Genomic DNA, 15,856 nt, shown 5'->3' on the forward strand with positions numbered 1-15,856 from the left:
GCTGTTCCCTCCCCTTCCATCTTGAGATCGTGTTGTTGGGGGTGGCTACAGAGGTCCTCCATCATAAAAAGCTTGAAGACAGGACAAATAACTTCGCCCACAAAAAAAACCCTAGGTCTCCCCCAACAAACGTTTGAGACTAGCTCCCCTAAATCTAAAATATGGATATAACTGTGCGCGCCGCTAGGCGCGCGCCGCTGCCCTACAAACTCTGATAAGCTCCTCCCACAGCTAATCCCCTGCCTCAACAGAAACCCTGCCCCCTCTGACCTTTACACAGGGAAAAGAGCTAATCAGCCACAAGAAACACACACACACACAAGAAAACCCTTTTTGCTCCTTCTTCAACTGCTGCCCTACAAACTCTACAGGATTGATCTTTTGACAGTGTTCTTTCACATATACTCTGCATATATCCCACTCTCTGATAAATTTTTCATTCCAGACTGAAAAACAATCTCTGTGCTGGATAACCAATTATCCCGAACCCCCCTGGATGTTTTTTTAAACCACAACATTCCTGTTTAGACAAACTACAAAGATGCTTAGAAAATTGGTGTGAATTTTAATCTAGTTTAGCATTTTCCATTTTTTGTATATTTTAAAGTATCGTTGCCAATTTTTCTTGATTTCCTTGTTTGATCTTTGAAGTTGGTGTTTTTCCTCTTTACAATCAAGAAGTGTGTCAATTTTGTGAAATAAATAAAATAAACGATATATGCGAGAATTCAGGCTTCACCCACCAGGGGGCAGTATTGAAACTGCAAAAAAGCAGATCCTGGTCAAATGATCCACCAGGTATCTATACCATATACGATTCTTTTTATAGCTCCTTATAGGCAACTCTTTGAGATTTGCATGGCTTATAATTACATGGTCTCCGGAGAAAACAACATCTGCCAAGGTGTTCCTTCCAATCGCCATGCGTTGCCTTGAGGGATGGGTTGCTGTTCAGCGGCAACCGAGAAATTGTAATTAAAGTCACAACTTTGAGGACTTTTGCAGGAAGCATAAGGAGATTTTTAAAGTCAGGAGGGATTGCTATTATTTATATATACAGCCCTGTCAGTTTGCATAGCTCTCTCCATAGCAACAGAAAAAATATCCACTATAATCTAAAAGAAAAATAGGTAATGGTGTGCAGGGGAAGATGTCCGGGGGGGGGAGGGGGGTGTTTGAAATGGTTGCAAAGCATGAGGAAATCAATGCAAAAATGAGAGAGAGAAAATGAGAGGCACAAATATAAGATGGGTGACACCTGGCTTGAGAGCAGTACATGTGAAAAGGATCTAGGAGTCTTGGTTGACCACAAACTTGACATGAGCCAACAGTGTGACGCGGCAGCTAAAAAAGCCAATGCAATTCTGGGCTGCATCAATAGGAGTATAGCATCTAGATCAAGGGAAGTAATAGTGCCACTGTATTCTGCTCTGGTCAGACCTCACCTGGAGTACTGTGTCCAGTTCTGGGCACCACAATTCAAGAAGGACACTGACAAACTGGAACGTGTCCAGAGGAGGGCAACCAAAATGGTCAAAGGCCTGGAAACGATGCCTTATGAGGAACGGCTAAGGGAGCTGGGCATGTTTAGCCTGGAGAAGAGGAGGTTAAGGGGTGATATGATAGCCATGTTCAAATATAGAAAAGGATGTCACATAGAGGAGGGAGAAAGGTTGTTTTCTGCTGCTCCAGAGAAGCGGACACGGAGCAATGGATCCAAACTACAAGAAAGAAGATTCCACCTAAACATTAGGAAGAACTTCCTGACAGTAAGAGCTGTTCGACAGTGGAATTTGCTGCCAAGGAGTGTGGTGGAGTCTCCAGCTTTGGAGGTCTTTAAGCAGAGGCTTGACAACCATATGTCAGGAGTGCTCTGATGGTGTTTCCTGCTTGGCAGGGGGTTGGACTCAATGGCCCTTGTGGTCTCTTCCAACTCTATGATTCTATGATTCTATGACCCCACAGGTCTTATAACTAACAGACAGGTCTCTGCCCCAACCAGCTGACAAACGGTGTTTGTAGATTGGCAAGGGCTCAGTGGGAGTGCAATTTGGGGGCGAGTGGAAACAGGACCCCAAAATTCTCTACCCGCCTGATTTTCAGGAGGCAAAATTGAGGGTGCCATTTTGCGGACTAGTTCTGCAGCGGCAGCAGCAGGAAGAGGAGATTCTGGAAGGGTTAGAAAATGGAAGAGGGAAATTCTACACAGAATTCTCTTCTGAAAACCTTTGGCCGAAAGAAATAAGATTGTTAGTTTCCTAGAACCATAAGACAACACCTAGTTTGGTAGGGGATTTAACCTAGGGGAATTATTATTATTATTATTATTATTATTATTATTATTATTATTATTATTATTATTATTATTATTACATCCATGCCAACACGACCTTGCTAGGGGCCACTCGGGACTTCGTGGAAAGCATGGCCTCCATGGGGCTGTCCCTGAATAGGTTTGACCCAACTCATAGTTAGACCTGGTGTTTACCTCTATGGCTGTTGGTGATCTGACACTAAGTAAAAGCGAAACAAAAGAAGTGCCATGGTCAGATCACTTCCTGGTGCAACTGGACTTCTCCGCAACCCTTCCCCTTTGCAGGGAGGTGGGACCGATTCGGATGGTCCGCCCCCGCCACTTAATGGATCCAAATGGTTTCCAGAGAGTGGTAGGGGATGCTTTATCCCATGTTGATGGCCTTTCAGTTGGTTCCCTGGTGGCCCGCTGGAATGTGGAGTTAACCAGGGCTATCGACTGGCTCTGAAGCGCCCTCTCCGATTGCATGGAGCCCGGACAGCCCCGTGGTTTTCCACAGACCTGAGGGCAATGAAACAATCGCTGAGGCTGCTAGAGTGCCGGTGGTGGAAAACTCATTTTAAATCGGACCGGATACGGGTTAGAGCTCAACATTGAGCCTACCAAGTGGCGATAGCGATGGCGAAGAGGACCTTTTTCGCTGCCTCTTTTGTATCTGCAGAAAATAGCAGCAGGAGACTCTTTCAGGTGGTTCGCAATTTAACAGAACCACCTTTGCCACTGGGGTCTGGTAAAGACCCCAAGATCTCCTGCAACTATTTTGCAAAGTTCTTTGCAGATAAAATTGCTCAAATTCAGAAGGAGGCAGACTTTGCCTTGTTAACAGGATCGGAGTGGGGAAATGTCAGAGAGCTGTCTAATCAGGCTGTCTAATCAATTTCTACCTGTTACCTTCCTCTTCCCTCCCCATCCCTTTCCCCTTGTGTGTTGTGTCCCTTTAGATCAGGGGCCGGCAAACCTTTGGAGCAGGGGGGCCTGTCCACTGTCCTTCAGACCTTGTAGGGGGGCAGAGTACCGGGATCTGCCCGTATTCACATTCCTTCATGAGGTGGGCTCCGGCGCAGCTTTTCATTCGTTGAGCCGCTGCGCATCCGCCAGCCACTCATTGGCCAGGGCCTCACACAGCTTTGCAGGCGATTGGCCGTGACTGGTGCCCGCCTTTGCTCGCACTTCAAGTAGGACATTTTAATGTATTTTTAATCTTTGTTGGAAGCTGCCCAGAGTAGCTGGGGAAACCCAGCCAGATGAGTGGGGTACAAATAAAAAACTACTACTATTATTAAGGGAGGAGGCACCGCTGCAGTGCGTGAGAGGGAGGGGGGGGGGAATGGCAGTGCTGGAAAAAAATGGCGGCTGGGGAAAAAAGAGGGGGGGGAAGAACAGAACCCCATTCCCCACACTGATCCACGGGCCAGATCCTGAAGGCAATTGGGCCAGATCCGGCCCACGGACCTTGGTTTGCCAACCCCTGCTTTAGATTGCAAGCTTGCGGGCAGAGACTGTCATGTTTTGATTGCACATAAGCCACTCTGGAAGCTTTTTCAGCTGAAAAACGGGACAAAGATGCTTTGAATAAATATAAATAAATAAGGAAGAGAGACTTACTCAGCCAGAAGCCAGAAGCTGTGGGCTGTTTCCCCCATGTTCGCTGTCACATGGGCCCTGAGGTCATCCATGGCTTGGTCAAAGGCTCCAGGCTGAAGAACAAAAGGAGAGAGGAGATCACAGGAGAGAAGGAACAGAGGGAAATCATGCGCAGGGAAATAACAGGCATAGCCTGCTCTTTGTGCACCGTCGTAACCATTGAAGAAGAAGCATTGAGCATTAACCAGAAACTCCAACTGAGGGCATGTCCCAGGGTGGGTGACAACCATTGCAAATTAAAAAAACAAAACAGCTCAGTATAGTCCACACTGACTCACTATAAGGCAGCTTCCTATCTTCCTGGCTGAAAAAATATTCCTCACCCCTGTCTTAAAAGGTAAAGGGACCCCTGACCGTTAGGTCCAGTTGTGGCCTACTCCGGGGTTGCGGCGCTCATCTCGCTTTATTGGCCAAGGGAGCCGGCGTACAGCTTCCGGGTCATGTGGCCAGCATGACTAAGCCGCTTCTGGCGCACCAGAGCAGCGCAGGGAAATGCCGTTTACCTTCCCACCGGAGTGGTACCTATTTATCTACTTGCACTTTGATGTGCTTTAGAACTGCTAGGTGGGCAGGTGCAGGGACCGAGCAACGGGAGCTCACCCCATTGTGGGGATTCGAACTGCCGACCTTCTGATCAGCAAGCCCTAGGCTCTGTGGTTTAACTCACAGCGCCACCCGCGTCCCTCCAACCCTGCATTAACTGCATAGCAAAGATCTCAGGCCTCTGCCCTGGCTTCAAAATTCTACACACAGTGGATCATGGGTAGATTGTTAAAGCCACTTCCAAGCTGGAGAGGAGGTGGGGTTGCGGGCTTCACGCCCCTCCCCACGCATGCGGGGGCTGGCTCACAGCCCCTGCGATACTTGGGGAATCCTCAGACGTGTCATCGGCTGGTCCAGGAGGCGTGGCCCATCCTATTTAGGGCTGGCACGGCCAAGGATCTCCCTCTTTCCACGCTCCAGCTGATTGGGTTTTCCCACCCCTCCCACCCGTTAGGTTAGGCTCTCTGACCTTGCTATGGACTTTGGTTGGTCGCCATTAAGGGGCCTGGTAGGAATTTTTCCACTTGGCAAATTGGCACCAGCCACTTGGTTTTTCGCCTACCTCGTAGCAAATCGTCACAACTTCCTTGGCATTGGCGGTTAGGCATTGGTATTGGTCTGCAGATGGAAGAGGGGAGGTAGCGCCATCACCTTCCCCCCAAATCGAAGGGTAGTCCGGTAAAGGATTCCGGGGGGCGTGGCCTTGTCCTAAGCCTATGGAGGTGTGGGCCTACGGCACGCCCCCGAGCGGTGACCCCGAGGGAGTTCCTAGTTGATGTGCATCAGCAGGACTCCCCCTACTGGTGGTTAACCCTTGCCAGTCTTCAAGCAAGCAGGCTGAAGCCGGTTAGTTGATAGGACCAATGCCTAAGCCAATACCGCTCAATTTCTGTAATCAATAAAGTTGTGGACTAATTTGACCCATTAACCTAAAATTCTGGTGTCTCGTGTCTTTATTTCCGAGGGGGGAGGCGGGAACTCGCCACGCAACCCACCTGCCCCACCCACCCCCCTGCAAAAAAAAAAAGGAGACCATGCGCAAGGGAAAGAGGCCCACCTCTGAAACGGAGGGCTCTTTCCTACATTTCATGGGTTGGAATAGATGACCCTCGGGGTCCCTTCCCATTCGACAATTCCATTCCGTGCCTTTTCTTGCAGGACCCGCAACCCCTCCCGGAAATGAAAAGGGTCGACTCACCCTTGTGGCAAAGTATTTCCTTGAATCGTAGGGGTCAGCGTGAGGGTGCGGGTAGAGCATGGTCTTGGGAGCAGACGGCGGGAAGAATCCTGAATTCGGTTCCTGCGCAGTTCCAGCACCGGGATTTCCCTTGCTCTTCTCTTCCAGATCCTGTTGCATCTCCACTGTTTTGAATTCTTGGTAGTTTCCACTGCCTGACATTCCAGCCGCCTTTGAAGCAAGCAGAGGCACCCAAAGGGTTAACACAGCAGCTTGCCCTTTGCTCACCTGCGCCTCTAACAGATGCAGCTTAGGTCCAGATAGGACGACCAAGTTCCTTCATACATACCTGCCCAGGGCTGTGAAATCCTTGGGGGGAGGGGTGCCCTTCTCTCCACCCCACCCCTCTCACAGGCGTGCTGGGTGGGGACACGGGTGGAACTTTGGAACTCCCTTCCTAGAGATATGAGATTGGCTGCCTGCTTCTTGCGCTTATGCCAAGAGGCTTTGGGAAACTGACCGCTTTTAATGAACGGGCTTGCTATGTACTGAGTTGAATAGGATCCATAATGCAGCAGTCTGATTGGCCCTAGAACAATAGGATCCAGAATGCAGCAGTCTGATTGGCCCTAGAACAATAGGATCCAGAATGCAGCAGTCTGATTGGTCCTAGAATTCAGAATGCAGCAGTCTGATTGGCCCTAGAACAATAGGATCCAGAATGCAGCAGTCTGATTGGTCCTAGAATTCAGAATGCAGCAGTCTGATTGGCCCTAGAACAATAGGATTCAGAATGTAGCAGTCTGATTGGCCCTAGAACAATAGGATCCAAAATGCAGCAGTCTGATCGGTCCTAGAACAATAGGATTCAGAATGTAGCAGTCTGATTGGTCCTAGAACAATAGGATTCAGAATGTAGCAGTCTGATTGGTCCTAGAACAATAGGATTCAGAATGTAGCAGTCTGATTGGTCCTAGAACAATAGGATTCAGAATGTAGCAGTCTGATTGGCCCTAGAACAATAGGATCCAAAATGCAGCAGTCTGATTGGTCCTAGAACAATAGGATCCAGAATGCAGCAGTCTGATTGGCCCTAGAACAATAGGATCCAGAATGCAGCAGTCTGATTGGTCCTAGAACCATAGGATCCAGAATGCAGCAGTCTGATTGGTCCTAGAACAATAGGATCCAGAATGCAGCAGTCTGATTGGCCCTAGAACAATAGGATCCAGAATGCAGCAGTCTGATTGGTCCGCAGAGCCACCCAATCCAGCTCCAGGTGGAAGTGAATCCGCAACCTGATTGGCTTACAGGTGAATCCCGGAATTAGTCAATCACGTGGGGCCCATTGTGTAAATAATGTATATAAAGCAGACATTCTGGGGGAACTTCCATTCCTCCTCACCACTATCAGCTGAATAAAGAGCATGAAATCCACTCTCGACTCCGAGTATATTTCAGGGCTGGTGCCCTCTCAATGTTTATTGGGCTTTTTAAAAATGATTTTAAATGTTTTTGGAGGATTGAAGCTCTTGGAAATCTTTACACCATGAGTAGGCAAACTAAGGCCCTGGATCCGACCCAATCGCCTTCTCAATCCGGCCCACAGACAGTCCAGGAACCAGCGTGTTTTTACATGAGTAGAATGTGTGCTTTAATTTAAAATGCATCTCTGGGTTATTTGTGGGGCATAGGAATTCATTCATTCCCCCCCCCCTTCAAAATATAGTCTGGCCCCCCACAAGGTCTGAGGGATAGTGGACCGGCCCCCTGCCGAAAAAGTTTGCTGACCCTTGTACACTTTACACCTGCTTGTCTCAAGGTGAGATATAAAAAACAGCGCAGAAAACAGCAGCAAATTGATTAAATACAACAGACACCCAATGCATAGGCTAAAGTCATGGCTTCCCTCTGCCACCAGGTGAGCTGTTTACCTGCTGCGTCTTTTGTGCAGGTGCTCACGGCCAAGGCCCCTCCCCTGCTCTGCCTTCCGACAGCTCCTTATCGTTAATCTGAATTTGGAAAAGACAAGCCTTCTAACAGAGGACTCTTTCAAACAGAGTCGTTGCAGCTGGCAGAAAGCCACAGCTAGTTCATCTCAGCCACTTTCTTTATGTGATCAAGCACTTAATTGGCTACCGTGGCTGTTGGACTCTGTCTGTCTCGAGAGACAATGGAGTGCACCTCCAAGGGTGAAGTCACACCACTGTGTTAGCAGCACCCAAGTGACCTCCCCAGGGTGCAATCCTGGGCAATGTGTGTGGAGTCCTGGGCTACCCAGATGACAAGACCCCCCCCCTCTGCCTGGCTGATGTGATCCAAAGGAAAGCAGAGCAAGGGATTTGTGTAGGGTCTACTCCTTCGTCCTTTCTTCTCCTGAAGATGTTCCGCAAGGAAGCAGGCATGTGTTATGTATCCAATGGTCTGCATTTGGCTGAGCTTGAGTCTGGACTAAGCAATCTGAGCTCCTGTGCCAGTATGGTGCAGTGGTTAAGAGCGGTAGTCTCGTAATCTGGGGAACCGGGTTCGTGTCTCCGCTCCTCCACATGCAGCTGCTGGGTGACCTTGGGCCAGTCACACTTCTCTGAAGTCTCTCAGCCCCAATCACCTCACAGAGTGTTTGTTGTGGGGGAGGAAGGGAAAGGAGAATGTGAGCCGCTTTGAGACTCCTGAAGGAGAGTGAAAGGCGGGATATCAAATCCAAACTACTACTACTACTACTACTACTACTCTTCTTCTTCTTCTTCTTCTTCTTCTTCTTCTTCTTCTTCTTCTTCTTCTTCTTCTTCTTCTTCTTCTTCTTCTTCTGTGTTCTGATTCGATACATGATGTCCAATCACAGAACATTTCGGGATTTGGGCCTCTGCCATTGGCCCTTCAACTCTGAGTCGGGATTCGCGACTTGGAAGTTTAGACAGCTAATCACGTTGGGAGTGGGAGTGGCCAGGCTTCCAGGAGGGTAAATAATAATAATAATAATAATAATAATAATAATAATAATAATAACAATAATAATAATAATAAATTTATATCCAACCCTCCCCAGCCGAAGCTGGGCTCAGAGCGGCTAACAACATTAAAATGATACAAAATTCTAAAATCATTTCATTATAAAATCAATTCAAATCAGATTAATGGCAACCATTGGGCTATAGTTCTATGAGGATTACCAAAGGAGGGGGTCAGGTTGTGTCTTGGCCAAAGGCCAGGTGGAACAGCTCTGTCTTGCAGGCCCTGCGGAAAGATGTCAAGTCCCGTAGGGCCCTAGTCTCTTGGGACAGAGCGTTCCACCAGATTGGGGCCACGACCGAAAAAGCCCTGGCTCTGGCTGAGGCCAGCCTCACCTCCCTGTGGCCGAGGACCTCCAAGATGTTTTTGTTTGAAGACCGTAAGGTCCTCCATGGGACATACCAGGAGAGGCGGTCCCGTAGGTACGAGTTGCTTTGCCCCATTTCCCAGTTATGTAGTTCAATGAAGGTTCTTGCTGTTATCGCTGCGTCTTGCCTCGTGGGAACCCACCTATACTTCAGCATGGATTGTTCTGTGGGGTTTACTCCTAAATACACTCACTAATGAGTGTAGCCGCAAGGCAACAGAGGTTTTCTTCTCCTAGATGGGCTCCCTTTCCAAGTGGACGGGCCCCATCTACCCCTCATTTTCCACCACAGAACATGCAGAAACCAACTGCTTGACCATTGGACCTGCTCTTGGTCTCCTCTGCCTTGGTCTCCTCTGCTCTATCCCCCACAGTCTGTCTTTGAATGCAGGGGAAGTCCCTAATTCTCTGATGGTTTGAGACTCATTGACTCCCCTCACCTGGTTTAGCCAGTCGGTCCAGGCCGTTTCCCAGAGATCCATCTACTTTTCATCCAGAAGGTTCAAAACCCCAGCATCTCCACTTAAAAGTCTTGCAGGCACCAGAGGATGCAAATGATCTTCCTCTGCTGGGGACCCCTGAGCTTCTGCCAGCCAGAGCAGGCAGTATTGGACTAGATGGGTCAATGGACTGGCTTAGAGCAAGGTGACTTCATGCAATCACAAGATCGCCCATCCTGCCACTGACCATACCTGGGAACAGAGCTAGGCACCCATAGATGGGTGGGGTTGGCCATTCTCTGCTAACAAACAGTGACCTGAAATAGCTATCAGGGGTGTGGACCTCAGAATTGACTCAGCGATCGCCTTCCTGGGTAAACAAGGCCCTGCTGTTTGGGGAGAGCCAAGGCAAACTGAGCGTTTCAGGCGTCCACGATCATGACAAGCTCTTCATGGGCGAGGTATTGGTACTAGAATATAAGGCCCTGTATGGCTGAGGACACGGGACACAGGTGGCGCTGTGGGTTAAACCACAGAGCCTAGGACTTGCCGATCAGAAGGTCGGCGGTTCGAATCCCCGCGATGGATGGAGTGAGCTCCCGTTGCTCGCTCCCTGCTCCTGCCAACCTAGCAGTTCGAAAGCACGTCAAAGTGCAAGCAGATAAATATGCACCGCTCCAGCGGGAAGGTAAACGGCGTTTCCGTGCGCTGCTCTGGTTTGCCAGAAGCGGCTTAGTCATGCTGGCCACATGACCTGTACGCTGGCTCCCTTGGCCAGTAAAGCGAGATGAGCGCCGCAACCCCAGAGTCGGTCACAACTGGACCTAATGGTCAGGGGTCCCTTTACCTTTACTTTATGGCTGAGGACCAGGTAACATGAGAAACCACCTAAATACCCAGTAGGTCATTGCATTCTGCTGGAAAGTTTCCCAAATCAGAAACTTGCTCTACAGGAAGTCGGAGCAAGGCTCTCAGTGTGGCCTCCCCTGTTTAGGGGAACAGGGTCCACGTTGAGATACAACAGGCACCATAAAGACATAAGGAGAGTTTTCTGGATCAGACCGTTAGCCCATCTAGTCTAGCATCCTGTTCTCACAGGGGCTGACCAGATGCCTCTGTCAGGAAACCCACAAGCAGGATCTGAGCACAAAAGCAACACTCTCTTTTTCTGTGTCTTCCAGCCGCTGGCATCCAGGAGCACCGCCGCCTCCAACCATCCTGGCTAGTAGCCTTCAAAGGTCTCGATACGATACGATAATCTTTATTGTCATTGTCCCATACAGAACAACGAAATTGAAAAAATCTACACCAGACCTTCAAAAGCCCACCAGCCTGCTATCCCAGCCTGGTTAGCCCCCTAAAAACTCTGATACCCCACAAACAAGGACTTGAACAAGGGTGGTTTTGCGTTGGCAACAGGGCCAGATTCACCGAAATGTGCCATGGATTTTCTTTATTCTTGTCATTGCATTTTAGATACAATGAGCTTAATATGATACGATAATCTTTATTGTCATTGTCCCGTACAGAACAACGAAATTGAAAATCTACATCAGACATTCAGAAACCAACAAGGCTGCTATCCCAGCTATCCCAGCCTTGTTAGCCCCCTAAAAACTCTGATACCCCATTTTTAAATACAACATACTACCATAGAGACTCCTTACACTGCGTTTAAAACCAAAATCGCATTTGAGTAGAAACTGTTTCTCAGGCAGGTCTTTATAACCCTGGATCTTCTTCCAGAAGGCAGAAGCTGAAAGAGATCATTTCCGGGGTGCGCACGATCCTGCGCTATCTCTGCAGCTTTCTTATGACACCTGGAAGCATAGATTTGATCCAAGGTGGGAAGAGTGCACCCAATTCTTCTCTCCGCAGTCTTGACAACCCTGGACAGCATTGTTTTTTCCCTGGCCGTGCAGCTCCCAAACCACACACACAGACCATAAGTTAATACACTCTCCACAGTCCTCCTCCTCCATGAATTTGTCTAATGCTCTTTTTAAAAAAATCTAGGTTCATGGCCACCCTGCCTCCTGCACTGCATGAAAAAGGACTTTCTTTTCTGTGCTTTCTAGAAAGAATTTGAAGACATTTCCCCCCAAAAAAGCTTTTCCAACTGGTCACCTCCTCTAGTGGTTGTTGTTTGCACTGTTTTCAAAACTGTTTTAGCCCTTTTTATGGTATGTTTGCAAATCACGTGGAGACACATGTCCAAGGCAATTTGTGCATCTATTTATTTAACAGCCCCAGCAAATATTTTCCATTGTGTAAATGACCCACCCCTGAGCAGGATCACAGAATGAGCTTCCATCCTGGACCTCTTCTGTTCAACTGAGCCCTCTCTGCTCACCTGGCAAGGTACACCACGCATGCTCAGAGGCACTGTCACCTTTCCTATTGTTTTCCTCCCCCTAGCAGAGTCCTGGTATCAAAAGCGTGTTCTGGTGCCCAGCCTCAACTCCGGCCCCTTCCGGCTGCATTATACCCATTTCGCAGATTCACATCCTGGGCCTGAGGCCACTCCTTAGAGCAAGCTAAACCAGGCCTTGAGCAACACCTCTGTGAGGCATGCCATTTATTTGGGCCACTTCATCGCTCCGCATCAGACCCCCCCCAGCCACCCCTGCCTGCCATTCTCCGCATCCTCACGGAGTTCACCTTCAGCCAACAACCCCCCTTCCCTTGCAAAGCGTCTCAGCATCTCCCTGGCATCCTTTTGTGGGCTCTTGCTGCAAAGTCAGAGCGACCTCTGCCTGCAGGCTCTCCTGGCACTGGCTGGGACCCCGGAGGGGAAACACTTAGCAATATTGCCTCGGGAGGGAAAGTCGCCTCACTGCCATTAGCTAATATTCAATGTCCCAGAGTTTGGCAAGGCTGAGCTCTGCAGGAGGCCAGCGGCCGGCCAGCCGCTGGAAGGGAGCAGAGCTCAGAAGAGAAGAGGAGGCAATTTGGATAGCATGGCTTGCGTCCCCGTCTCACCAGTTCCAGAATTGTAGCTTGAGATATACACTGGGATTTTTTCCCCCTCTGCCATTTTGCATCCGAAAAATGTAAGGACAAGAATGAGAATTTGCTGGGTCAGGCCAATGGCCCATCTAGTCCAGCATGCTGTTCTTACAATGGCCAGCCAGATGCCTCAGGGGGAAACCTGCAAGCAGGATTCGAACATTCGAAACCTTCCCGCGGTTTCCGGCAATTGGTATTCAAATGCATCACTGCAACCATGGCCATTGGCAGCCCTCCCCTCCTCCCTGAATTAGTCAAACCCTCCCTTAAAGCTATCCAGGGTGGTGGTCATCGCTGCCTCCTGTGGGAGGGAGTTCCACAGGTTAACTATGCACTTATTCCTGCATTGAAAGGGGATTGAGCTAGATGACCTTTGGCATCCCTTCCAGCTACGCTTCTACGACTTCATGAAGAAGTATTTCATTGAATTATCAGATATCTTAGAGTTCTTGCCTTGTGCAACAACTCCCCCACGCCCCATATCTGCTCTTGGTCTCCCTCAAAGCCCTCCACATGCTGGAGAAGCAAGAAATTTCCACTGCCCAGGTGGAAATCCTTGTGTTGACAGCACAATTGGCTTTTTCTCCCAGGCCCAACCTGGAATTTTTTTTTTGCACGATCCAAGTCTCTCTGGACCCCGTTTAGGTTGGCTGCAAGCATTGGAGCTTTCCACCATCCTCAAGTTTTTCTGCCCTCCCTCCCACACGCCATCTTAAAAAGCCATATTGTTTCCTTTAATATCCAACCTCAAGGAACCCCAATGCTCGCCTGATATTTTTTGCTGATCCCAAGCAAGCTGTGACTCTGCTGTGACTTTTGAATTCTTCCTAACGGAGCAACACAGCTCACTAGACAATTTTTTTGTAATGTCATTGCTTAATCTGCTTCCTCTCAGATTAAACTACCTGACAGTTTGGTTGTGAAGCTCAAATGAGATAATTCAGTTATAAATAATTGGGGAGGGGGGAGAGAGAAGGCATTGCACGATATTTGGGTATGGATTCTCCCCCAACCAAAAAAGTATCGCTATTATATTCTCACAACCACCCTGTGAAGCAGGTCAAGCCAAGAGTGTCAAGTGTGCTGGCCTGTTCAGCAAGCAGCTGTTTCGGACTCGGAGCAAAATCTGCAGTGCCCTGAAGACACACACACAGACACACACACACACCGTCTCTCAGTGCAGAGACAGTGTGGTGCAATGGTTACACACCACTTGGGAATACAGGTGAACTAATGCCAGTGTACTGGAAGAAGCAAAGATTGCCAGTGTTGAAGCAATGATTCTTCAGCATCAACTTCGTTGGACTGGTCATGTTGTGCGGATGCCTGATGATCGTCTTCCAAAGCAACCACTCTATTCCAAACTTAAAAATGGAAAGCGTAATGCTGGTGGTCAACAAAAGAGGTTGAAAGACTCTCTCAAGGCAAATCTTTAAAAATGTAGTATAAACACCGACAACTGGGAAACACTGGCCTGTGAGCGCTCCAGTTGGAGAACAGCCTTGACCAAAGGTGTCCTGGGCTTTGAAGACACTCGAACTCAGGGCGCAAGGGAGAAACGTGCTAAGAGGAAGGCATGCTTGGCAAACCCTCACCATGATCAACTCTCACCCAGAAACCTATGTCACCACTGTGGAAGGACGTGTGGATCCAGAATTGGCCTCCACAGTCAGTTATGGACTCATAGTTAAAACCGTGTTTATGGAAGACAATCTTACTCGGCTACGAGTGATTGCCAAAGAAGAAGAAGGAGAGTGTCAGACGAAGATGTGAGTGACCAGGGTTCGAATTCCTGCTCAGCCACGAAGCTCATTGGGTATAACCATGGGACCGCTCCTCATTCTCAGCCTACCCTACCTCACAGGGTTGTCGTGGGAGTAAGAGAACAATGTACGCCGACTGCGGCTCCTTGGAGAAAAAAAAGTGGGATAGAATTGCAATCTTTCTTTCTCTCTCAATCTCTCTCCCACACAAATTCACACACCTCTTCTCCTGACAGCACCACAACAGCTTCACCTTTCCAAAGGAGAAGCTTTTATACAGTAACTCCAAGGAGAAGAGACCCCCCAGCTGCCCTTACCTGCGTCAGGTGCGCAGCAACTTCTCTGCACGGATCCGCAGCAGGACAAAGGCTCAGATTACCTGCCCAAACTGCCCTGCAGAGAAGCCTGATAAGGAAGTGCAAAGAGTGGCTTGCTGGGAGCAGGGAGGCTGTCCAAGGTGTTCCCACGTAGGCAGGTGTCAGGGGAGGAGGGCTGGATCTGCTCCCTTTGTTATCGAGGCCACACAGGTGCGGAAGAAGCCCTCATTGGCACCTGGGCTGGGAGAGGGTGGAACCCCGGGTCAGTTTGCACCTGTTTGGTTTGCAAGGTGCAGCTCTGGGTGGAAGAAAGGCGACGCCCTGAGCCGAAGAAGTTAAAAACGGGGGTGTTTGCATGGGGTTTCTGTAAATCTTCCAAGCAAGCATATGCTTTTGCAATTATTAATTAATTACAGTAATGAGATTTGCGGGTGCGGGGCGGAATATAAATTGAATTAATTAATTTCAGGGTGGTTCACGACATACGAAGCAATATAAAAACACAAAATGCACAATGAAAAGAAAAACAGCCCAAATATCCCTCCTGCCTATTTCTCTGGTTGCCAGAAATTTGACTTGGAAAGTGTGAAGTAGCGCCTCTGAGCATGCACAAAGCGCCTTTCTGTTGCCACATCGGCCCATGGCTTGCAAAAAGAGTGTGGCCCTTCCCCCCGTGCGCTCAGCCCACAACTTTGTAAATGTGTGTGAAGGTGTCATGCCTGGAATAAACTTCTCCCTGCCACCCGACGGGGAAGCTGGGACTTTTGCTGTTCTTAACCAAGGTTTAAGGGAGAATTGCATGCAAATGATGGGAGTGTTTGCAACAGTCAGTCGTAGCAGAGTTCAGAGGCCACAAGCACATTCCGAGTGGGAAGGAACAGGATTTCCAACTTTAGTTTTTATGACCAGTAGCTGAGCCCTTTGACAGTATGCTTGTTTGTTTGTTTGTTTGTTTTTATTACGGCTAAACAGCCAGCATGCATCCTTTGAAGGTAAAGGTCGCAGCAAACTTCAGCTGCCCATTCCTGAGCAATAGGCTTTGGTTCAAGGCACAAGAGCACTCCAGGTCTTCCCTGTGGCGAAGTTGGCAACCTGCCCAGGGAAGCAGCAGTAGAATGGCAGAGGGTCATTTAGTCCAACATTATGATGGAAGATTGGGAAAAATTACGGAAAACTGACTTAAAATTTACAGATTGTTCCCTACTGAAGGAGAATTACATGAAGATGATGTACAGATGGTATATGACACCAGTGCAGTTAGGGAAAATGTACA

The 15,856-nt window shown here is 48.7% G+C and overlaps 1 protein-coding gene and 1 long non-coding RNA gene across 3 annotated transcripts in view; both read right to left on the bottom strand.

The window, feature by feature from the left end:
• LOC308585239 overlaps window positions 1-10,863 on the bottom strand; it is a 49,136-nt gene extending 38,273 nt beyond the window's left edge. Inside the window, exon 1 of the long non-coding RNA XR_014007186.1 lies at window positions 10,827-10,863. This is a non-coding gene — a long non-coding RNA (uncharacterized lncRNA). The remainder of the gene's footprint in view (window positions 1-10,826) is intronic.
• Window positions 1-14,726, bottom strand: part of TPRG1 (tumor protein p63 regulated 1) — a 52,999-nt gene extending 38,273 nt beyond the window's left edge. The window contains exons 1-3 of one of the 2 annotated variants that reach the window (XM_081190658.1): window positions 14,584-14,726; window positions 5,700-5,909; window positions 3,920-4,011 (exon numbers count right to left, since the gene is read on the bottom strand). In XM_081190658.1, coding sequence (XP_081046784.1) covers window positions 3,920-4,011; window positions 5,700-5,900 — 293 coding nt within the window. In that variant the 5' untranslated portion in view covers window positions 5,901-5,909; window positions 14,584-14,726. Of the gene's footprint in view, window positions 1-3,919; window positions 4,012-5,699; window positions 5,967-14,583 lie in introns of both variants that reach the window. The other variant, XM_081190659.1, reaches the window with a different exon arrangement.
• Window positions 14,727-15,856: the final 1,130 nt, after the last annotated feature.

This window comes from Podarcis bocagei (assembly GCF_964188305.1).
Source record: "Podarcis bocagei genome assembly, chromosome: 4".
NCBI classification, from domain to species: Eukaryota; Metazoa; Chordata; class Lepidosauria; order Squamata; family Lacertidae; genus Podarcis; species Podarcis bocagei.